The sequence below is a fragment of the Thrips palmi genome, unplaced genomic scaffold, assembly GCF_012932325.1.
Source record: "Thrips palmi isolate BJ-2018 unplaced genomic scaffold, TpBJ-2018v1 HiC_scaffold_15, whole genome shotgun sequence".
NCBI classification, from domain to species: Eukaryota; Metazoa; Arthropoda; class Insecta; order Thysanoptera; family Thripidae; genus Thrips; species Thrips palmi.
The window spans coordinates 9,567,010-9,589,522 of record NW_023144624.1 but is presented as its reverse complement, the minus strand read 5'-3'; the positions used below and the strand labels follow the sequence as shown (position 1 = coordinate 9,589,522).

General features: G+C 66.2%; 1 protein-coding gene across 3 annotated transcripts in view; it reads left to right on the top strand.

Moving 5' to 3' along the window:
• Positions 1 to 204: 204 nt before the first annotated feature.
• Positions 205 to 22,513, top strand: part of LOC117641245 (formin-binding protein 1-like) — a 38,266-nt gene continuing 15,957 nt past the window's right edge. For all 3 annotated transcript variants that reach the window (XM_034378404.1, XM_034378402.1, XM_034378401.1), the window contains exon 1: positions 205 to 442. In XM_034378404.1, coding sequence (XP_034234295.1) covers positions 419 to 442 — 24 coding nt within the window. In that variant the 5' untranslated portion in view covers positions 205 to 418. The remainder of the gene's footprint in view (positions 443 to 22,513) is intronic.

Below are 22,513 nucleotides of genomic sequence, written 5' to 3'. Positions count from 1 at the left end.
AGCATCTGGATTGAAATCCATCGATCCATCCACGAGGCGGCCTTGCTTTGTTGTCAATTTCCATTCTAGTCGATACAAGCTGGAAACCATAAAATATTTAGTCCGCAGCTTCGACCAACTCTGGCTGTGTGGATAAATGTTCCCCCCTCCAACAGATCCTGTTTTGAAACTGCGCCGCTTCGCCGCTCGCTGGGGATCGGCCGTGCCGTGACGTCAGTCGTCAGTGTGTCTTCTGCGTTCGTCGGGGACGTTGCGGGATGTGTACGTCGTTTCGTGTCCGGTGCTGTTGACGTGATTCAGCCATGTTTAAGTCCCAATTGCTGGCGTAAATTTTACTTTGTGTTGGTGAATTTAAGTTGTTAAGTGTTACCCTTGTGCTGTGGATTACCCCTTCTACTGGATTTGCACTCTCTTCATCATGAGTTGGGGCACAGAGCTTTGGGTGAGTAATTGCCTTAACCTAAACCCTCATCAAAACAATTAAATAACAACAATCAGCATCAAAATAATTTCAGTTGTAGTGAAATTCCGCTAGATTATCGACTTGAGTTCAATCGAGCCGTAACCTCACACTTAGCTTAGTGCAGAATAAAAAATTTTGTCCATCAGACTGACAAGCATATTACCTCCCTGTGTCAACATCCAAAGCAGTGTTTATCACATAGGAACGTTGCCAAATAATTTTTGAAAAACATAACTATGCACTTTTATTTAAAATAATCTTGCCATATGATTGTGCATACAATTGTATCATTAAATCCATTTAGAAGCTGTAATATTTTTTTGTGTTTTGTAGGTTGTTATTTTGTTTGCCCAACATTGGAACTAACTGGCTTTGCAATGATTTGATGATTATATTTTTAACGCTCAATCCAATAATGTGAATTTTACACCAATTTTTATTGCACTTATTTTGTTTGAAGCTTGGATCATGTATTTTTTAATTTTTATTTTGGGGCGTTTTTTTGTGTGTTCTTGTTTTATTCCCAAACACATTACATCCAGGTGCAAAGCAGGTGTACTGCGGATATACCACACTGGAGGGCAGTAGAGATCACCTGTGCTGCTCGACAAAATTAACGAGCCTCTGAAATTATCTGAGCTTAGTGCCCAGGGGCTGCTTGCTGAGTGTCGTGGATTGTTGCGAAGTCCCCAAAAGCAAGTGTAGTAGTAGCTGCATTCCGGCTTGCCGCTGTAGAGCTGCTCAAGCCGCCAGGGCCCAGAGGCAGCCAGCCAGCATGCCTGCGTTCGCCCGGCTCTGCTGCTCTGCTCCCGGGGTCCCAGTCCCGGCGTGGCGTGGCGTGGCGTGGCGCAGGGGCCTTCAGGGCCTCGACGCGGCCCTGCCCAGCCCTTCCTCTCCCCGCCCCGCCCCGCCCGCGGCCCACCCGGCCTGCCTGGTCTTAAGTAGAATGGGAGGGTCAGGGGGGAGGAGGTAGCTTAGCTTGCTGCCTCCATGCCGGCAGGTGCGTAGGGGGGCGGGGCGGGGCGGGGCGGGGGCAGTCACGATGCGGCCGACTTACAGGCGTAGACCATTCTTGACGGCTGCAGGTGGCTTGTGCGTCCCCCTGAAACAGCAATTTCAGCATGACGTTGGTGACACTTCGCTCGGTGGGAAGAGGCCGAAGGCAACGTCTGTGGCGCCAGGACTGCGCCTTGACACTTCGGTGCATCACCGTCCATCTCACTCGCCATGCGCTCCGGCAAGTCGCTGCGCCGCGCTGCGGCCAGGCTCCAGCAAGACTCCAGAGGCAGGCCGGGTCCTGGTCAGCGACCCTGAGAGACGCCCGCTTTGGTCGCTACGCCCCGCCACGCCCCACCACGCCCCGCCACGCCCCGCCACGCCTCGCCACGCCCCACCACGCCACTCGGTGCGAGCTGCCCTATCACACGAGTGTCCATTGGCGCGCACTGCGTCGCGGAGACGGGGAAGACGGTCGCTCACGCTGCTCACGGTGCTCACGCTCGTCGCCGCGGACGCCGGGGATTTTCTTTTCACTTTCCGCTCTAAGCCCCTCTCCGTGTCACCGCGGTCGCCGCGGTGCGCGCCTCGTCACGACCGGGCCCAAGTAGGGCTCGGGCGCCAGGGCTAGGCCAGGGCGCGCCGGGGCCGGCAGCTACAGCAGCTACCAGTGGGGCGGCAGGTGCCTCGCCGCGTCAAGTGGCGACGCGGGGCGCGTTTTTGCCGCTTACCGAGTTCGAACTGGCCACTGGCACACTGCGTGTCGTGGCGGGCGTGGGCCACGACGTGGGCCACGACGTAGGCGCGGCCCCACCGCCCCATGCCCCAGCCAGCCGCCGCCAACAAGGCAATGTTTGTGTTTGGTCTGTGTAGGGCCCGGACTCCCCATTGGGGCCCTACAAGTCCCATGTTGTGTTTCACACACACACACACACACACACACACACACACACACACACACACACAGCCGACCGCGCCTGATTTTTCAAATTGGAGTCCCGTCCGCGCGCTGTTGCCGCAGTGTGCGACGGCGGCCGGAGTGGACGGAGGGGTGCTAGAAAAGAAAGCCGAGGGCACGCGAGCGGAGGGCCGAGTGTCAACACGGTGCTGCTCGTTGCACTGGTGCAGGGCCTGCGGCGGAGGGGAGTTGGCGTGGGAGAGCCGCCCCGCCCCGCCCCGCCCCGCCCCGCCCCGCCCCGCCCCGCAGGGAAAGTGACGCTGCATGCGTCGGCTCGAATTTTGGCGCCTGCACCTGCGTCCCCAATTTTACAATGCAGCCGGGCCGCCCGGGCCCCCGCCACGGCCGCCACCCTGGGTTCCTTATTTTTGGCGCAGCGGGGCGGGCCGGGCGGCGGCCCTCTCCTGCACCTGTCCGTCGTCACGCCACCGTTGACGCCCCGCACGCCCCGTCCCGGCGTGTCGCGGCCGGCACCGCCCCGGCGACCCCGTCGACGACGTCCTTTTATTTATTGGCCGCTGATTGGTCGCAGCCTGCAGCCCCCATGGCGCTGTCAATCAGAGCGCCTCCACTGGAGAAAGGCTGCGGGTCGGCGCGGCGATAGCGTGCCGCCGTGTACCGCCAGGTCCACGTCCACGGCCGCGACGCCGCGACATCGGTGCGCCCCGCGCCGATTCAAACAGCGAAACCCATCAGACGTCCTGACGGGGCTCTCGAGGGACTCGTCGAGTGCGTGGATTGTTGCTCGCCGTGGCGGCCGCGGCACTGGTGTGGTGGTGTCTGCGGAACGGTACTGATGGGTACTCGTCGGCGTGCTGTGCTGCGGTGCGGCCCGCGGCTCGGCCCGGCCCGGCGCGGTGCTGGCTGGGGTACCGGGCCGCCGCGTGACCTACAAACTCTAGAGCCATCCTCGTTGCCACTACGGCCGTAACTCTGCCTAAACATCCGGCAATGGCAGCGCATGAGCGGGGCGGGGCGGGGCGGGGCGTAGCGGGCCCGGAGTAATATACGGCCGGCGCGTACGTGCATCCTCGCTCATCCTCGCCGGGAAAAAGAGAATACGTCCAGGTGCGCGTCGTGGCGCGGCGAGGGTGGGTGTCGATCGACCACGCCCCGCGCGCACCGCCCGGAAACTGGTGTCCTCGCCTCGTGTTGACTTTGGACTGGGTGTCTGTCCTTCCGGGAGCGCGCCCCGCGCCGGCAACACTAACGCTGGCAGCCTGGCCTGGCCCGGCCTGGCTATGCCACTCGAGGGGCATAGTGTATCGGCATGGTGTTTTTTGGAGTGCAGTCTGCTGGTTTGCTGGTTCACACGCTTGGATGCCGCCATTATCATCAAGAGCTGGCTCATGGCAGGGCATAGCCAGGGCATAGCCGGCGTGAGCTCCCAGCGCCCCTTCCCTTGTCGCCCGCCACGCCCCGCCCCGCCCCGCCATTCAGCCTTGGCTCATTGGCAGCTGCAAGATTGCGACTCGCAGCCCCGCCGTGCAAAGCGCCGCGACGTGCCGAGCGAACGCGTGTCGCTGCAGCAGCTGCAGCCTGCAGCCGTGTCCGGCCGGGGTTCGAAGCCCGCCGCTGCCTTTCACCGGCCGCCTGCCTGGCTACGCCGCTACGCCGCGCTAGTCCCTCACCCGGCAGCCCGGCAGGCACCCCTGTTTGCCGTCTGTCAACGGCCACGGCGCCCTGGGGCCTCTAGGGCCCGGCTGGGCTGGCCCTGGCTGGCCGTGGCTGGCCGGCCTGGGCGATGACCCCCCGCCCAAACACACTTCCTGGCGGCGCATTCAAAACCGAGGAGGGGAAAAGGAGTTCGTCCGGAGCCCGGAATGCGGGCCGGGGCGTGGTGCCCGGTGCGTGCGGTCACCGTGCCGCTGCGCCGCCGCCTGCAATTGTTGTGCAGATTTCGGGGGGCGCGGCTGGCTGGGTCACTTGTGCCCCGGAGCGGTCCGCCCGTCCGTCCACGCCGGTGCACTCCAGTCGTGTCACAACATTCTGCACGGTCGGCTCGCCGCGGTGCCCCCACGGTGTGCCCAGCGGGCCGCCGTGCCGCAACACTTTTTATTTCCAGCCGTTTGGTATTCATTTATTTTGGAGGCCGCACTAAAGCGCGCGCCGCGTGTCCGCGTTTCTGGCGGTGTAGCTGCATTTAGTCCGTCTGGACGGGGCAGGTACCGTTCCACGGGTGCGCCGCGCCTGCCGCGGCGTGGCCGGCCGGCACCCCCCTCCCCTCCCCCTGCCCACGGCCAATCATTGGGTGGGACAGAAACCGTTTTGACGACGGCCATGTGACACTCCTTTCTCCCGCGTCTCGTTGTTGTCGTCGTCCCCGTCCAAGAAAGGAGGCAAACGAAAAAGGAGGAGGTTTCCCACTTTCGGTTCTTTTTGTTTTTTCTGAATGGATTGAAGCCCGGGCTTTTATTTTTGGCAATGCCGCGTCGCGTTTTCCGCAATTAGCCCGACGTTGGAAATTTCCTGTGTGCCCGGGCATGACAGCAGCGACGTGCAGCGACAGTGATGTGACAGAGTAATTCGGCCGGAGGCCTGTTATCATCACGTGGTCGCCATTATGGCCCCTGCATCATCCCTTCGTCCGCTCGCTCAGTTCGGCTATCTCGTCCATTCGTCGGCTCACTCATTCATCCATCCATCGACGTTTACAACTAGCGAATAACTTGCTGACCCGGAGAAATTTTTTGCCCGTCGCTTGCAAGGCATTCTTCTTTTTAGCGCGAGGCCCTCCCCTGTCTTCACTCCCAGCTAGAACTGCGCCGACAATAAAGGCTGTCCGATTGTGCGCCGCGCAATTCATCAGCTGGAGGTGGTTGGGTGGAGCACGTCGGAGCGGTCTGGGGCCGAGCCGGGCCGAGCCCCGGGCCTGGGGCGTGCGGTTTGCGATGACCTCCGCGACCTCAGCACTGTCTGACGGACGGGCTGGCTGAGTCCGCCACGCGTCGCGTCGCCCTGCCGCAGTCCCGCGGGCTGCCGGAGGCCGGAGCGTCCCGCTGTACAGACTGATTCCGAGCCGTCCCGTCGCTGCTCTTGCTCTCCTCGGGCGTAGCGCTCGGGCGGGAGAGAGAGAGACGCAGCTGGCTGCCGGGCTGCTGGAGCGTCCAGCGGCAAGGATGGGCGGGGCCGGCGGGGCCGAGGACGACGCCCCGCGATACCACTGTACACTACACTGCGACGTCGCGGAGCGCGGACGGACTCGCGGGCGCCAGTCGGCTCGGCTCGCTGCTGCCGCGGCAAGGCACGGCGCGGCGCGGCCGGATGTCTCCGTTGATATTGTGGCCGAGATCAAAGCCAGAGCCATGTGCAGGCTTATCGCTGCTGGCTCGGCTGAAAGGGCCTCAACGAAAATACTCTGCGAGTCTTGAGGCGCTGCCCTGCCGGCCCTGCCGGCCCTTGCGGCCCTTGCCCCCGGCCGCGGCCAGGACGATGCCAGCCCGATTCGCCCGCAGTGTTCGCAGTGCAGCGCGGTGCAGTACGCAGTGGAGTAACACGATCGCCGCCATTGAGGCATGCGGCTGTCGTCTCCCCTTTCGCCCGGTTCGTCTTACTCCGTCTTACTGCCCTGCCAATAGTTCCCCCTGGGCATCGCTCGTTTTTATCGTCTTTCTCGGCGATGATAAAACGCCCCGATGAGGAAATTTCCCACTTCGGGTCTCGCCAGCAGCAGCAGCACCGATTTCGCGGAAAGCCAGCAGCAGCAGCCAGAGGTGATGGCGTGTTTGGTATAGTTTTTGCTGTGCCCCGTCGGCCCTGCCTCGCCCCGCCCCGCTCCGCGGGCTGCGCGGGTGGATTGGAAAGGAAGGTGTAAAAGAATACCCGGACGAAGACGAGTACGTAGGCTACTTTCACATGGGCGACACTCGACACGGCCGGGGCGGTGTGGGTGTCGCGGGCACGCCACGGCACGGCAGCCAGTGCGCCCCTCTCGTCACGTCGCAGAAGGAAAAGTCGCGGTGTTTGTTTTACCCCGTTGAGTTCTGGCCGTAAAACCCCCCCGCGTTATTGTACGCAAATGAGGGCAATAATTGCGCGTCCGCGAGTCGACGGTACGGACGACAATGACGAGTGTGAGATCGCGGAAGGCCGGCAGGGAGGGAGGAGGGCTTGCATAAGGGCATGAAGGGGGCGGCCTGGTTGGCCTGCTCGTGGCCTGCTTGTCGTCGAGGAGGTGCGGCGCGGTGTTGTGGCGCCTCTCTTGTACGGCTTCCCGGCGACACACGCAGTGCAAACAACCCCCCAACTTGACCCCCTCCAAAAAGGACGATTGAATTTTTCGACAATGGGCCCGCCCAGGAGGCCCAGGACGCCGTCGTCGTGGCGGCCGAAACAATCTGCCGGTGTGTCTCAATTACCGGCCACCCTTTCTTCGGCGCGGCCAGCAGCGCCTTCGCGGAATTTTCGCTCGTTACTTTATGACGACCGTAAAAAAGAAAGAACGGCCCCCGTTTTGTTGGTTTGAAGGTTTTCGCCGGTTTGGCCGCGGGCTGGAGGGCGGCCGGCCTTCTGGCTCCGTGAAAAGTCGCCGCCGGAACGAAGGGGACGTTCGGACGCGGTGCGTTTGGGGCGGCGGGCGGGCTGACCCCGGCGTGCCAATTAGCTGTTTTGCAAGTGCCGGCACTTGTGTGGGCTGCGGGGCGGCGGGGGCGGCAGTAGGCCAGCCCCGGCCATACCGCCCCGATGCCCTGTCGTGGCCTTAAATGCAATTTGTGAAATTGGATGAGGCGGGGGCGCCGCGCGGCCCTCTACTACACTCTACTTGGGCGCGTCTTTTTCCCGTTTTGTTTCCCCCCGCCCGGTGGCGGGGCCCCGTCTGGTTTTGGGGGCCGCTGCTCGCCGTCGACCTGGCTGGCGGTTTTCCGGCGATGTCCCTAGCGATGTCCCTTGGCCCTCCCAGTGTGGCGCCTCGAGATGCAGGGGATGGGGCGGCTATTGATTGGGCGCGGGCAGTGCAGTGCACAGTGCACCGCCGGGTGAGTCACCGCCTTGGGGTGCGTGCCCTGCATGCCCTGCGTTTCTGATAAATCCACATTACGGCCGCGATGGCCTCCAGAGGGTGCAGCCGGGCCGAGGGGTGGCCTTGGCTCTGCCTTGGCCCGGGGCGGCCGGCGACGTCGGCACGCCACTGCGCGGCTCGCAAGGAGGGACTCTTTTCCCCGGCCGCGTCGAACTGCGTGGTCGAACGACTGCTGTTCTGTTTCCATGCCTCGGAGGGGTGCAGCGTGCGGGCGGTGCATGTATGTCTGCAGCGACGCGGCGACCCGGCCGCGCAGATGGAATGTGTCAGCGCGGGCCCCGGGCCCCGCGGGCCTTCAGCCTGGAGGCAGGGCGGGGCGGGGCGGCCGGGTCTTGGTGGGGCGGAGGTATTTGCGTCTGGGAAAAGTGCCGCAGCCTGCCGCCTTGTCGGTGGTTCGCTGGTTCGGGCAGCCCGTGGTAATTCTTTTTGAGCGCGGCAGTCGAGTGTCGAGTGCAATTTGCTCTCCCTCTCTCCCTCTTTCTCTCTCCTCCAGTGAAGCGGAGACGGGCCACCACTGCAGTAACAAGCGACACCTGCTCCGTGCCACTCCGTGCCCCCGTGCGTCCCCGTGGGTCCCCGAGGCCCCCCGCGGGGTCGTCGGTGCGCTTCCAACTGGAACAAACCACTAATGTTTAGTCGTCGTCAACAGCCTGCTGGTGCACTGGCGTACTGGTGTGCTCCTCCTCTCCTTCTCCTCGTTGACCTACCTCACAGTTCGTCACGTTTTTCTCGTTCCTCATCATGCGACTCGCTGCAACCAGGTCAAGCAGGCCGCGACGGCGCCCTGGCCCGGCTTGCGTTCAGCTTGCGTTCGGCTTGCATTCGGCTTGCATTCGGCTTGCATTCGGCTTTCCCGATTTCGTGGCATGCCGGTCTGGGTTTTGGTTGAGTTTTTATTTTTTCACCTGTCCACTCCACTGCGATCCGGCCGCCGCGCCCTGCCGCCCCGCCAGGCCCGCGGCTGGGTTCGCACGGTCCCATCTTGATCGCCGGCCTGACCTCTCTTTACTCGTTACGTTACGTAAGGTGGAGGCGTGGCGGGGGGCGGGGGCGGCGGGGGATGCGCCCATGTCGGCATGTCGTAGGTCAGCGGGGCGGGGCGCGGCGGGGCGCGGCGTGGCGGGGCAGGCCGTCATCTCGGGGACATGCCATGGCGGCTACGCCGCGCTGGATCGGATTCTGATTCGACCCCGTGCCAATGCAACCCTGTCCGAAACACGGCGGCCGCTATTTTCCCCTCTTTATCTTGTCGTGTGCGCCGCCAGGGACTCCGCCAGGGAGTGGGCCACGACGACGACGGCCTGCAGTAGGCGAATGCGGGCAGTATCTCCCCGATATGATCTGCGTGTTGTCCGAGGCAGTCAGTCAGTGGGTCGCTGCTGCCGATGTCGGCCGATGTCGGCGTAGGGGCCGGTGGGCCGGTAGGGACCGCGGAGGCGTATTGGCATCATGTCTGTACATCTTGATACGGCCCGGCTGGCTGGCTGGCTGGGGCCTGGGGGGCTGGCGACTCCTCCTCGTGACTGGCCGGCCGGCCGTCTGACCGAACCTGTTTCCCCAATTGGATTTCTGTGGAATCGGAATGGCGCTCTTTGCCTCTTACACGCCTCGCGCCTCGCTGCGGTTTGGCGCCGAGGAAAACGCGCTCTCCGCAGCAGCACGCGTGCGCCGGGCCGGGCCTGCGTCCGCCGAGGCGGCGCCCAGCACGCCGAGCACGCCGCCATGCACATGACCCACTAGCCGATCGGCCGAGATTGCCCCGCGCTCGCGCCGCTCTGGTATTTCATTTGTTATTTCAATCTCGCGGTGCTCCGGGCGGCCACGCCGGCCGCGCCGGCCAGGTAATGGCCGCGTGTGGAGCGCGTCGCCTCGCCCAGCCTCGCCTTCGCCGCGGTGCAGCCGCCCAACGACGGCCTGCATGCGCCTGCACTGCGAGTCGCACGCCGCGCACGCGCTGCGGCGCACGCACGCCCTAGGTGCGCCCGCTGCGTGCCGTCACGGCCCGGGCGCACGCCGTCTAGGCCGTCTACGCGGTGGGGGACGTGTTGTCGTCCGCCACGTGGGCGTTGTCATGGCGACCCTGTCCGTCCACCCCAAAGCGCGGCGCGCGGCGCACACCGGCCCGGCCCGCACCACCCCCAGGGACGCCGCGCTGCCGCCGGCCCGGCCTAGGCCCGCCCCCCGCTGGAGCCGGGCGCCGGGCGTGCCGGTGCAGCCCGGGCCGCGCCCTCGCCGCCCTCGCCGCGCCCAGCGGACACCCCAAGGGCGAGGGCGGCGAGGGCTCAAGGAGGCTGCAGACTGCGCGGCGCCCTCCGATTCGCTCTCGCCGTTTCGATCCGCGTTATTGCCAAACAGTCGTTGCGCTCTGCTCCGTGGCGTGGCGTGCCCGCCCTCCCGACACTCCCCCGCTGCAGCGGCGAGGGGGAGGGGGAGGGGCGGCCTAGCCAGCCAGGCTGTGCCGCGCGGAGTGCATACGTGTTGCCAACCGCCCGCACTTTAATTTTCCACCTTTTTTTTTCCGCCGCTGGGTCTGCGCCGCTGCATGCTGCGTTATGTGCTAATTGGAGCAATCCGCCACTCGCAGGAAGTAACTGCTTTCTAGCCGAATGGCGGCGCTGGCGGCGCCACTGGCCGCGATGGCCGGTGCGGGGCGCTAGCGCTCCTAGCGCTGCGCTAGCGGCACAATAGCCATTGTATCGCACGATGCACCTGTTCGCCTGTTCGGTTGTGAACACCCAGGGCGCCAGGGCTGCGCCAGGGCTGCGCCAGGGCCTGGAATGGCTTCGCCCTGGCTTGGCCGCCCGTATGGACGTATCGCCGGCCGGCCGGCCACCACCGGCACCGCGCGCGCGGCGTGGCCGGGATAGTCTTGCCCGGGGAGGTGGAGGGGGGCACATTAAGGGGGAGGGAGGGGCTAATGAATGTCGGATCATTACTGGTCGGCGTGCATTGTGGACCTGACGGACCGTCGGCCGCGTTCGCCCTGAGAGCGAAAAAAAAGAAGGGAAATCGAAAAAAAATGGCGTTATTGTACTTAGTGTATGAAGGGGCGGGAGATTTTTCGTACCGCTTCTCCGCCTCTCGGATTGCCGCCCGCTGCGGTGCGACGTTTTGTTTTTCACGACCGTCACAACGTGTGGCAGCTCGATTTCTTTTTCTCTCTCTTTCTTTTTTCTTGACCCATCGTGCGTGTGATGCGCGCGCCGCCACGGTCGTGTTGCCTGGATTAGCCCTGATTGACGCGAGAGTTTATTTTAATCTCTCTTTTCGTGAGGAAACACACACACACACACACACACACACACGAGGCGTCACGTCATGTCACGTCGTCCGTCACGAGCGCGGAGGAAGACGTCACGCCGGCGTGCGAGTGACAAGGCCGGAGAGTGGGATCGAATCGGGGCGTTTGGAATACACAACAACGCTCGCATCGAGGCCAGGCCAGGCCATAAGCCAAGCCGAGCAGCGCTTCCGTTCCAGCAGACACTGCACTGTGAGTGCGTTTGTGTGTGTGCGCGCGTTGGCGTACCGGCAGTGTAAAAAAATAAAACGAGAATCCCGGTCGGTTGGGCGGTGCAACTGCGGACCGAGGGGCCATTCTCCGGCAACGGTGCCTGGCGTGCCTGGCGTGCAGTTTAGCATGGCGGTGCCACGGCGGTGCCACGGCTGTGACGAACGCACGCACGCAGGGGAAAACGCGTGCGCCTAGTCACGTGTCGTTGTTGACGTTTCTCCACTGGAATTCTCCCGCGTGTCGCCTTGCCTGGGCTGGGCCCGCCGCCGCGCTGTCCCCGTGTGTGTGTGTGCGTGTGTGTGTGTGCACGCGTTTCGCTCGGGGGAGGAATTGCGTGGCCTGCCGTGTAGTGATTCACGGTATCGCTTCCCCGGAGTGATTCAGCCCCGGCTCGGCCAGCTCGTCGCGAGGCGGTTCCGTTTCCGTCACGTGCCTCGGCGGTCAGCAGGGCCGGGGCCCATGGCATGGCATGGCGATGGCGGGCACTCTCTCGCGTCCGAATCCGTTTCGGGCCGCCTTTGTGTGAGTGCGGGTCGTGCGCGCGCATTTTGTGTTTTGCGGCAGTTTGAACCCGCGCCAAGTGGCTTGGCCGCGGCCGCCGTGGCTGTCGAGGCCGCCGAGGCAGACGGGCGACAGCCAATGCGAAGTAAATCGCGTCGAATTAACGCGGCCGCGCTAAAATCTGCCGCGCCCCCCAAGGCCGAAAGGTCGAACGGGGCACAGTGGGCCAGAAGACCGGTGGATGCGGCCAAAACTCTAGACGCGTTTTGAGCCTCAGAATCGCTAAATAGGACTCGAACCGAACGTGTGACCCCACCAATGGATTGCTCTCCGAACGAGGAGTCCATTGGTGGGGTCACACGTTCGGTTCGAGTCCCATTTAGCGACTCTGGAGCTCAAAACGCGTCTAGAGTTTTGGCCGCATCCTCCGGTCTTCTGGCCCACTGTGCGGCCCTGGCTGCCTGCCCTGGCTGCCTGCCTGACCGACTGACTGACCGACCGGGCAGCTTTTTGGCTGGGATTTGAATACAATGTGTGTGTGCCTGCTGCCGGGCCGGGGGCTCGGGTGCGGCACGGTGGTGCGGCCATCGCCCAGTGCCCGCTTGTCCATTTCGTTTCGCGAACGGCAAACTTGGGAACGGTCCCGTGATGTGGAGGAGTGGCCGGCGAGCACGGAGTGAGGCGCTCAAAAATAAGCCGCCGTTTTGCCGCCCCTTTCCCCCTCCGGCCGCTCCGCCGGCTCTGCGCAGTCTCTCGCCCTCTATAAAGCCAGCCGCGGATCTATTTTGCGCCCCATTATGTAGTTTGGCGGTCTGAAGGCTCGGAAGGGCTAAGTTTAGCCGCCGCCATGGAGTATGCGCAGCGCCGCAGCGCGCACCAGTGTGCAGCCGCCCCCTGGCCCCGGCCGCCCCGGCGTTTACTCGAACGGAACCTTGGCCAAGAATTTAGTGGCGGCGTGATGCTGACAAGCCGCCCGGCCGGCCTCAGGCCTGGCCTCAGGCCTGGCCTCACTCTGACGTGACGTCACCGACGCCAGGGACTTAATTTGGGCAAGGCCGCTGAGCGTCAGTCAAATGTGGCTCTGTCTCTCGGCGGCCGGAATGTCGGGGTGATGCATCCACGGCGGAGGCCTGCAGGCCGAGGGGCCTCCTTGGCGTCGAGGCGGATGTGTCCTAATGGTGGCCGCCCGTCCGCCGCGACCTGCCCCAACAGTGGGGCACAGCGGGGCACTGCGTGGGCGGCTTGTCGTCTCGTTGTGGACCTTCTGGGCCGCCACGCTGCCGCTCTCCGCTCTGCCAGCTTGGCTTGGCCTGTGCTGGCCGCGGGGCCTCGCCGCGGTTCGATGCTCGGCCTGCTAGCGCGTTGCCGGCGCGGTGCTGGCGCTTCCGGCGAGCGGGGGCGGCCACCGTGCAACGCGGTGCAACGCGGTGCAGTGCGACGCGAGGATGTCGCGAGGATGGGGCGGGGCGGGGCGCGGCTGGGCGCGGCCTCCACTCCGCGAGCACGCGCGCCGCACCGGGTGAGTCACGCGGCGCACTCGAAGCTCTCGAAGCGGGCCGTGTTTTCGGCGAAAGATGCGCCGCGGACGGAGGAGCCGTGCCCCGCCCGGCCGGGGAAGTTCCGCGCGCGTGGCCTGGGCCTGGCTAGGCCTGGCTAGGCCTGGCATGCCCTCGCAGCGTGATGCAAAAAGCGGGGAGCTGTAACGTTTGGATCTGTGTGCGGTGCGCCGCGGCGAGGGCTGTGGGCTCCGTGCCGCGGTGCGCGAGGCGCGCCAGGCCCGTGGGAAATGGCCGAGTTCCGTTCCGAAGGCCGTGGCGCCGCGGCGCTTCGCCTTTGTCAGTCCAGGAAGGCGATGCGGGACCGCGAGACGGCGAAACCGAGATGCACGACGGACGTGTGGCGCGCGCCCTCCTCGGCCCTGCACGTGCTGCCGCGGTGGACGGCCCGGCGGCCCGGCGGCACGGCCCCGTGGACCTCGTCGCGGTGTAGTCGCGGTCACGCAGAAGCTGGCTGGCGGCCTGCCACCCCAACGGGGCCCCCGAGGCAGGTGCCCCTCGGAGCGTGCCCGGCCAGGCCCGGCCGTCCGGCCTGGACGCTCGGCTGCCGCGCTGCGCCGCTCGTGCCGCCTCACCGCCGTCAGCAGGCAGCAGCGCCTCCTCGTGTCCCTCTTGTTCGGTACGGCACACTGTGCACGGGGTCCAGTGCACTGTGTACCGCGTCGAGACGCAAACCTGTGTCTGTGCCTGCGTGTACAGTGCGACTGGCTTGCAGTCGCTTGCAGTGCAGAGGCAATTGTCGGCTCGCTGATATGGCGACGCTCGCGGCGCCTGTGGCTCTATGCCGGCTCTGCCTGGCAGTGAGTGCCTCGGTGACGTAGTGTAGTGGCGTGTCGCGTCCTCATTCATTCGCCACAGCAGGTTGTCCATTTCGCTGAGGAGGTGGGGGGGGGCGACCTCTATAAAATGTACGGCGCCGTGCCTCGGCGCCTCGGCGCAGAGCCGGGCTAGGCCGACCCCCTTGCATTCTGCCACCACCGGGTACCCCTTCACCCCCCACCCCCACACCCGGCCGACGGGGCCGACGGGGACGGGGCCGACCGAAAGGGTGAAGGCCACTGCGCCTGTGACTCGTCAGCCTCCTGGAGCACGCCCCGCCGCGCGGTGGGAGGGGGAGGGGGAGGGGAAGGGGAAGGGCCTCTCTCCAGATGATGGACTCGTTGGAAAACAAATTGTGCCTTGGTTTCGCCGGGCTTGGCGTCGTGTTTTGTTGTTGTGTGTGAGCAGTAACTCCTCGACCGCGTTGGTTGCTTGCTGTTGTTGTTTTTTCGAGGTTTGGTATTTTTAATTGCCCTGCGGCCACTCCGGACTGCTCTTGGACAAGAATGCGGCCTGCCTGCCGGCCTGCCGCAGCCGCGCGGCGGCGGCGGTGCTATGCAGTTGCATAACGGACGGCCCTCCGGCCCCGCGAGCTGCAACGTCGCCGGTTCGAATCCCCGGCGAGCGGGGCGCAGGCGCGGACAATTTAATTTTGCGCGCCAAGAAAGAGAGAAGTGCGAGATTATCATGGGAGTGCATCGCGGCGCACCGCGGCCGCCTTGGCGTCGTGAAGAGTGGAGTGGAGTGACGTGTGTGGCTGCTTTTTCCTTGCCACACTACCCTCGCCTTCCTGCCGCCGCGGCCTGTCTGTCTGTCTGTCTGTCTGTCTGTCTGTCTGGCCCTGTCCGTCTGTCCGCCCGCTCGTCAAGCCGTAGCAATGACGGTCTATGCACGATTATCTAATGATCGGATGCAGATGGCGCCACGTCCGCGCATGCAGGCCGTGCCCGCCGTGCCTGTAGCCTGTAGCCGTGCCCCTCGCGGCCACGCGGACCGGGAAGCCTTTCGCCCCTTCCGGCCTGCTTGACGGCCTGCTTGACGGCCTGCCTGGCCGCGCCGAGGCGCCGAGCATAATGCCAGCCGTGTCCTCCCCCGTCGTCCTCCCCGGCGTCCACCACGCCCTCGGTGGCCCGTGACGTCATCGGCGACGTCGGGATGACGTCACGCCGGACGGGCAGGGACGTTTACACGCGAGCGCGGCCGCGCGCCCTTCGCCAAGGCTGCCCGCTGCCCTTCGCGGCCTTGCGATGATGATGTGCAGGAGCGCGCGAAGGGGCTGGGGGCTGAGGGCGGGCGCTTGCTGGCGCTCGGCGTGGCGCTTGGCGCGTCGTGTTGCGCAACCCCATGGCGGCGCCGAGGGCGCTTGGCCGCCCTTCCTAGTCCTTCCAGGGCGCGTGCGCCGCCGTGCCGCCGCCGCCCCGCCGCCACGCACCCGATCGATGGCGGTGCAGGGCCCCGCCGCGCCGCCACCCGCCGCCCCGACGTGGAGGCGGTGAGTCATCCGGCTCTAGCGGCGCCTGCGGAGCCCGGCCGCGATGCCGCGATGGCGATGGAGAGGAGAGGCGCCTCGACACGAGGAGCAGGGGAGTCTTCTCGTCGTCCTCCCTCGCGCCGTGTGCAGTATGACTCACGACCCGACCGCCGCGGCCTTGCCAAGTAGGGCAAGCGCTCGAAGCGTCGGCAAAGCGCCTCATTACTGTATGGCGGATTGGGGCTTTGCCGTTTTTCGCGCGGCCGCGGTGCCAAGCGCCGCCAAGCGCCAAGTAGGGGACGGGCACTCGAACCAGAGCGGCGCGGTGAAGGTGGAGCAACTCGGTGACGAATGTGGCGCGGATTATGGGCAATCGCCTGGCTGCCTTCGAGCGGCGCTTGACGCACTTGACGCTCGACGAGGTGGATGCGTTGTTGCCCGCGCGGAAGTGACGGCTCTGTTATCAGCGGGGTGGGGCTCTCGGCGCGGCGATCGGGATCGGACAGGATGGCGACGGAGCGCGGCGCAGCACACTGCGCGGGCACGCCGCCACGCCACGCCGCTGTCAAACTGCATTCCTGGCGCTGCAGTCGCTGCACGCTGCGACGCTGCAGTCCTCCAGGCTTCGGCCGGCCGGCCGGCCAGCCGGGCCGCATCGCGGCATCGGCATCCGACCCGCCGGGACAAAAGCCCGGCAAAAACGAGTACGTTTCGTCACGAGGCTTGAAGCGGCATGAAGTGGCATGAAGCGGCATGAAGCCTCACCTGCTGGCCGTGCCGGCCGGCCGGAGTGTCTGGCACGGCGCGGCGTGATCGGTCCGGCCTGCCAAGCCAGCCGCGAGCCGCGTTGCCCAACGGAGTAGTTCTGCGCGTTGCATTCGCGGCGATGCGATGTGGGTCTTGCGTGGCGGTGCGGCGGTGCAGCGGTGCAGCGCACTGCAGCGTTCGCTGACGCCGGAGTGGTCCCGGCAAAGCGTCATTTGATTTCTTTCGCCGGTCGGCGGCGTCGGATTGGTACAGTACCGCCCTCCAGCGGAAAAGCATGACCCGGCGTCGCCGGGCGGGGCGTTTGAAGGAAGGCGGGGTTCCTTGCCCTTGATGGCGCAGCAGATGCGACTCGACTCACTCCCCCAACGAGGCAGTTCCTCTCTTGCGCCGCTCCGGTCCGGTCACTGCACCTCGCTGCCTTTTTTCCGGCGCGGGAATCCAAGCGTGGACGGATTGGCGGCGTTCTATGATCTGTCGATGGAGGAGAGGAGAGGCCGAGTCGAGCGGACTGCCGAAGCATGTCGGCCAATGCTGCTCTGGGAACGGCCGGCACGGCCAGCAACAGCTGGGAACGCCGCGGCGACGGCAGCACGGCGATGGCGGCACGGCGCTGCATGGCGGCCACCTCGCCGTGATTTACGCTATCGCGTGGCGATGGAGGCCGTAATCTCGCTGGCCGTGTTGTCGCGGCCGTCAAGCCGCGCCCAGCGCGCCCAGCCCCGGACAGCGGCCGTCGCGGTGCTAATGGGGCATGGCGGCCGTGCCGGGGTGCTCGCCGGTGCTCGGGGTCCGTGGGGAGCGCCGCTGCGCGTAATGATGTCCATGATGTCCCTCTTCGTGATGCACGGGGCGCGGCCCTGGGCCATGCAGTCCCGGGCGCGGCGGAGCACGGCGGCCGGGCGCCTTGCCTGCGTGCGACGCGACGGCGTCCCAGCACGGCGACGTGGGATGTCGTGCTGCTGCTGGCAGTGCGTAGCAGTGCGGGCCCATCACGGCGTCTGGGGCGTGGCCGCGCGGCCCAGGGCGTTGCGTGCGCCGCCCCATCCCTGCTGCCGTGCCGCCCGTGCGTCTCTGTTGGGCTTGACGGGTGTGTGAGTGAGTGTGGCCCGTGCGGCGCCGGGTCGGCCTTGCGTCCCTCATCGTGACCCGGCCCGGCGGCACGCTGCGCCACGCTGCGGCACGCGGAGAAGGGCCGACGGCATCGCAGGCATCGGGGAGGGCGCCGTGGACGTCGCGGTGTGGCAATGCGGGGCGGGGCGGGGCGGGGCGCCCTAGCGTCCTTGGCGCTTTGTTCGCCTCGTCCTCGCGGTCCCCGCCTTGCCCACGCACGGCCAACGGCACCACGGCCGTAATTGGTTTCCTGTCCTGGTCCAGCGAGCAGGACGAAAGTAACTAACAATTGTTGTTGATGTTGTTGCAGGTAAATACACCTCGCCGTCCCGGCGTGTCGCGTGTTGCTGGACGAGTCCGACGTACTTGCTGGGCGGGAGAGTGAGTGAGTGAGCGATCCGCGGCGTCCGCGGTGGCCGCGCGCCTGGGTTTGGCGGCGTGGGACCGGAGGACCGGACCGCGGGCAGCTCGCTTTTCCGTGCGCCGTACGCGGTGCGTGGACCGGGACAGGTCCCGGACCCCGCGACGGCCGCTTTGCCGTTTTCCTTCCAGTGTGGCCGTCACGGCAGTGGGGGGCACGGCCTGGACACGGACTGGGCACAACGGCCGAGTGGCGGACGAGAATGGGCGCCAAGTGGCCGCCATTTACCGAATGCAGATCGCCTGCCGCGCGCCGCGCGCCGCACTGCCGACGCCCTGGAATGCCTCCTGCTGCCTGAGCCTCGCCGTCCTTCCCCCCGAGCTCCTGAGCTCCTGGGCCGTTGTCCCGGCCGGCCGGCCGGTTGGTTGCTGGATTGTCACTTTGTTATTACTGTCAACCGGCTGTCCACCGGCGCGCTGGCGCTGTCGCCGGCCATTGGGAGGCGATGGTAATCGGACGGGATTTGTGCCGGGCGGACGGCGCCCCACGCCACGCCACGCCCGCGACGACGGCCGCGTGGCTTCCTCCGCCTCGCCGCGCCTCCCACACTGGCGGCACGCCGTCGGCACGGCAGGCCGTCGGCACACCGTCGGCCGCACGCACACAAAGGGCCGGGCGGGCCAAGGCGCCAGGGCGGAGTGCGGAGGAGCCGCAGGAGCGCATCACAGAGGCGTTGCGTTTCGTCAAAACATTGCATAAAAGTGTGTGGCGGCGCGGCGGGGAACAATTGGAGCGGGAAGGAGGGGAGGGGGTTCGAATCTCCCGCGCTGCCGCCGCGCGCCGCGTTTGGCGGATAATGGATATCCATCGCTCGCGGCCCTCGCGCCCTCGCGGCCCTCGCTGCTCGCATGGGATTGGAAAGGTGTTAGAGAAAGCGGTGCGACTCTGAAGACTGACTGAACGGGGCGGTGCCGCGGCGTAATTCGAGCGCGGATGATTGTACAGGCCCCGCGGCGCTGGCGAAGCGGCGCGCCAAATCATAACAATTTGGCGCGAGCATCGCTGCGGGTTAGGTTAGGGGCGGCTCGACACGGCCCGACACGTTCGGCGGCGCGGCGTGCATGTACGGGCTAGCTGCAACGGTTCCCTTCGGTTCCCCTCCGTGTAGCCTTCGATCGGAGCGCGCTGAGCGATCCGAGCCGAGAGCCGAGCCGGCGGCATGCGTGTTGAACGCGAACGAGCGCCTAGCAGGAATCATAATTAAATAGCTGCAATCTGGTGGACGCCGTGTTGTTGTGCGTCACGCTCGCTCTAATTTCGATATTTTCGAGATTATTGTGCCGTTTAGTGAGTCGGGCTGCCTCCGGGACTCGTCGTTCTGGTTTGGTTTCCTCCCCCTGTCGCGATGGGTCGATTTTAATTTCCTGGCCACCTCGTCTTCTTACGCCGCGGCAGCGCGGTACTCGTTTCTTGTCCGTGTTTTTTCCCCTACAAATTGCGGCGCTTGCTCGCTGAGGGCCATGCCGACCGTGTCCAGGCCGTCCAGGCCATCGCCATCCAGCCCTGCATCGCGTGCTCGGCGTGCCCCGCGTGCTCGCCCCGCGATCCGCTCCACTTGGCACCTGTCCTGGACTAGTGCACCATAAATTGTGCTCTTGGCCATCAAGTTTGTTATTGGCGGACGGAGCAAGCGTTTTTGATGAGCATGCGAACCGCGCGCCGTTTCCGGGGGAGGGGAGGGGGATGGGTGGGCGGATAGGGAGGGGCGCTGGAAAGTGGAACTGTCGTGCCGCCTTTTCATTTTATTATGGTTGGTAGTGTTGCGCAGATCCGCTTGGAGAGGCAGGCCCGAGCTCCGCAAGGCCCCCTGTGTCGCCGGGCGGGGCGGGGCGGCAGTGGCGGGGCGCGGCGCCGTGGGGTCGTTGGTTGGTTACCGGGGCAACGCGGGCACCTGCGTGCCGCGTGCCGCCGGGCCTGCACGGCCTGCACCGCCTGCGCCGCCCTAACCGGCTTTCAATAAGGGTAGCTGAGGTTGCTGCTGAGGTCGGGGGTCGATCCCCCTTCGGCGCGGCGCGGTGCGGTGCGCCGGTGTTGTCGGGTGGCCGAGGTTGTGCCAATTATTTCGTCCTCGCCGTGACGTCCTCGCCGCCAATGCCAACCCCGGCCGTAATCAATCTCGCCGCCGCGCTGGCGCGTGGCTGGGGCCGCTGGGGCGCGGGCCGGGGCACCTCTCGGGGCCTACACTGACACGGGCCGGGTCATGGAGGGCTCGGTTACACTGGCGTGCCCCCCTCCGCCAGGTCCGCAAGGTCGAATCGGTTGACGGGCGGAGTCTGAGTCACGGCACCGTGTGGCCACTGGACCACTTCCCTCCCGGGGCCCGGGGGGCTGATTCTGGCCGGGCGGCGCGGCCTGCAGCGCGGTGTCGCGGTGTCGCAGTGGCGTCAGCCGGCGGGGAGGCCTCGGCTTGGCTGCGCCGCTGCGCCGGCCGCCGCGGCCCGGCGATCTAGACAAGGGGGATGCCGAGGGGACGCGCTATCTGACATCAGCTGACCCACATGGGCGCATGGCAGAGCAGGCAGAGCCTCGGAGGGGGCAGGGCGGGGCGGGGCGCCTAGCAGCGAGCCCCCCTCCGGCCTCACTCTCCGGCCCCTCCGGCCCGCCTCGCCGCTCTCCGTACAACGCACCCACTGTGTCGCTTGCAGCCTGCAAGCGGACTGCAAGCGGCCTGCTTGCAGCGGGCGTTGTCTGGCTGTGTGAGTGTGTGTGGGACTGGCAGTGGACTGGCAGACTGGCATTGGCAGACGGGCAGGTAGTGGGCGTCGCGGGCCGCGGCCAGGGCGGCCGGCCGGCCGGACGTTGGCCCCTCGTCGACGCGAACGCGAGCCGAGCGGGGCGTCGGTCCGTCCGATTCATGCCGCCGTGCTTTATGCCTTTGTGTTTGGACGGTGATGGATTTGATTGGAAGCCCTCGGCCGGCCGACCGCAGAACTGCGGGCCGTGCCGTACTACGTGCGGGCCCGGGCCGGGCTGGCCTCGTTAGTCCCCCAGACAAATACGATCGCCGGGTAACTGGCACGGCGGCGTGCCGGCGGCGGGCCGCTGGTCTCGTTGTTGGCCCGGGTCGGGGACGTCCCGGAAAGCGGACGGCGCCGCTTCTTGTCGCGCGTTCGAATGCACCGCCGCGAGGTGCGCGTCGTCCCTGCCTCCGCCGCGCCCCGCCCCGCCACCCGGTCGGTTTCACCAGGCGCAGCGCCCCCTGCCACCGCGAGCCGCGAGCGCTGGTGCTGGCGGTATGTGGGCCAGAGAGCGTCGTGCCCCTCATTCGAAAGAAATGGGAGGCGCAGCGCGCAGCGCGCAGCGCACTGCATGCAGGCCGGGGCCCAGGCCGAGGCGAGGCGAGGCGAGGCGCTCTAGGCCCGGCCGGGCCGCGGCCGCGGGGCGCGCACTTCATTCCACTGGGCCACGTGCTCGGCAGCGGCGCGGGGAAAAAAGTCTGTCTGTCCGTTGGCTGGCTCGGAAATGCGAATGAGCTTTCTAGATTGGATTTTCGGACGGCGTGGCGCCCTGCATTCCCCGGCCGCCGCGGCGTGGGGGATGGATGCACCGCGACGCACCGCGACGCACCGCGCGCCGGAGTGGCAACGAACTGCGCGCGGCCCGGCCCATTCTGTCGCGGACAAAAGAATTGCAGGCCTCTTCGAAATGCCCCTCCTAGTTCCCCCGCACGCGGAATGTGTGTGTGTGTGAGTGCGCGCGATGAGCCGTGCCGAACGACGCGCGTCCTGGAAAAACATGCGAGTGTCGACGGCGCGGGGTTGGCGTCGGCATGCCGCTTCCTGCGGGGGATGGCGGCGTGGCGGTGTCGGTGTCGACTGTCGCGGAGAGGATTTAGAGTGCCTCTGCTCGGCGCTGCTGCTGCTGCGCTGCTTGACACCGGCGCTCCGCGGCTCCTCGCGCCTCACGCCCCCGCCGGACCGGGCGGACTGGGTGGACCGGGCTCTGGCTGGGCACGGCGAGTTGCTGCCGGCCATCCGAGGCCGGGTGCTGAGCGGTGCTGCGGGTGGCGTGCCCACTTAGACTCATACCGAGCGTTTTAGCTAAATTGGCTTCCCCGGAACACCGCGCCACTTCGGGAGTCACGCCGGTCCTCCCCCCTCCCCCTCCCCCGGGCAGAACAGGCCGATGGCCCGGGTTCGAGGTTCGACTCCCCGCCCGGAAACTCGCACTTGTTATTTTTTTCTGCTGCCGGCCGCTGGTTTGCTTTCCGCGCTCCAGGATCGCATGCGGCGCGGCCCCGCGGTCGGGTTGGCCGGGTTGGTCACGGGACCGCAAGAGCTCGCGACCCCTCGCCCTGGCTCGGCTCAGCTCGACGCCGTGGGGCACGCCGTCGCGGCGCGGCTGGGCTCGGCTTGACACGGACTCGGCTCGGCGCTGCGCGCAGCCCCGGCCCTGCTAGGCCCTGCTTGCCGGCTCTCGGGATGAGATAACGTCGGCTTGGACGCAGTGAAAGTCTAGAAAGGTCAAAAATCTCGCAAGGGAGCAGGCGGGCAGGGCGGGCAAGGCGGGTCAGGTCAGCGGGACGGTGCGGCCGCGGATAGGAACACTTGTCACTGGGGCAGCCCTTCCTGCGGCCGGCACGCGGATCGCGTTCCCACGCACGTCCGGCCCGTGACCCCGCCCCGCCCCGCCCCGCCCCGCCCCGCCCCGCCCCGCCCCTCATTACCGGAATGCGTTGCCGTGTGTGATGACGCCGCGGATTCGGCCGGCCAGGCCGTGCCCAGGCCTCCGTCATTACTACCCGCGCCGTCCGCGCGTCCGCGGCGCGTCCACGGCGATGGCGCGTCCCCCGAGGCTCCCGAAAGGCCCTGGCGGCCAGGCAGCCAGCCAGGCAGCCAGCCAGGCGCCTCGAATGCACCTCGCGAACTCATCGGGCGGACCGTTACCGGGCCCGCGGCAATAGGAATGACGATTGA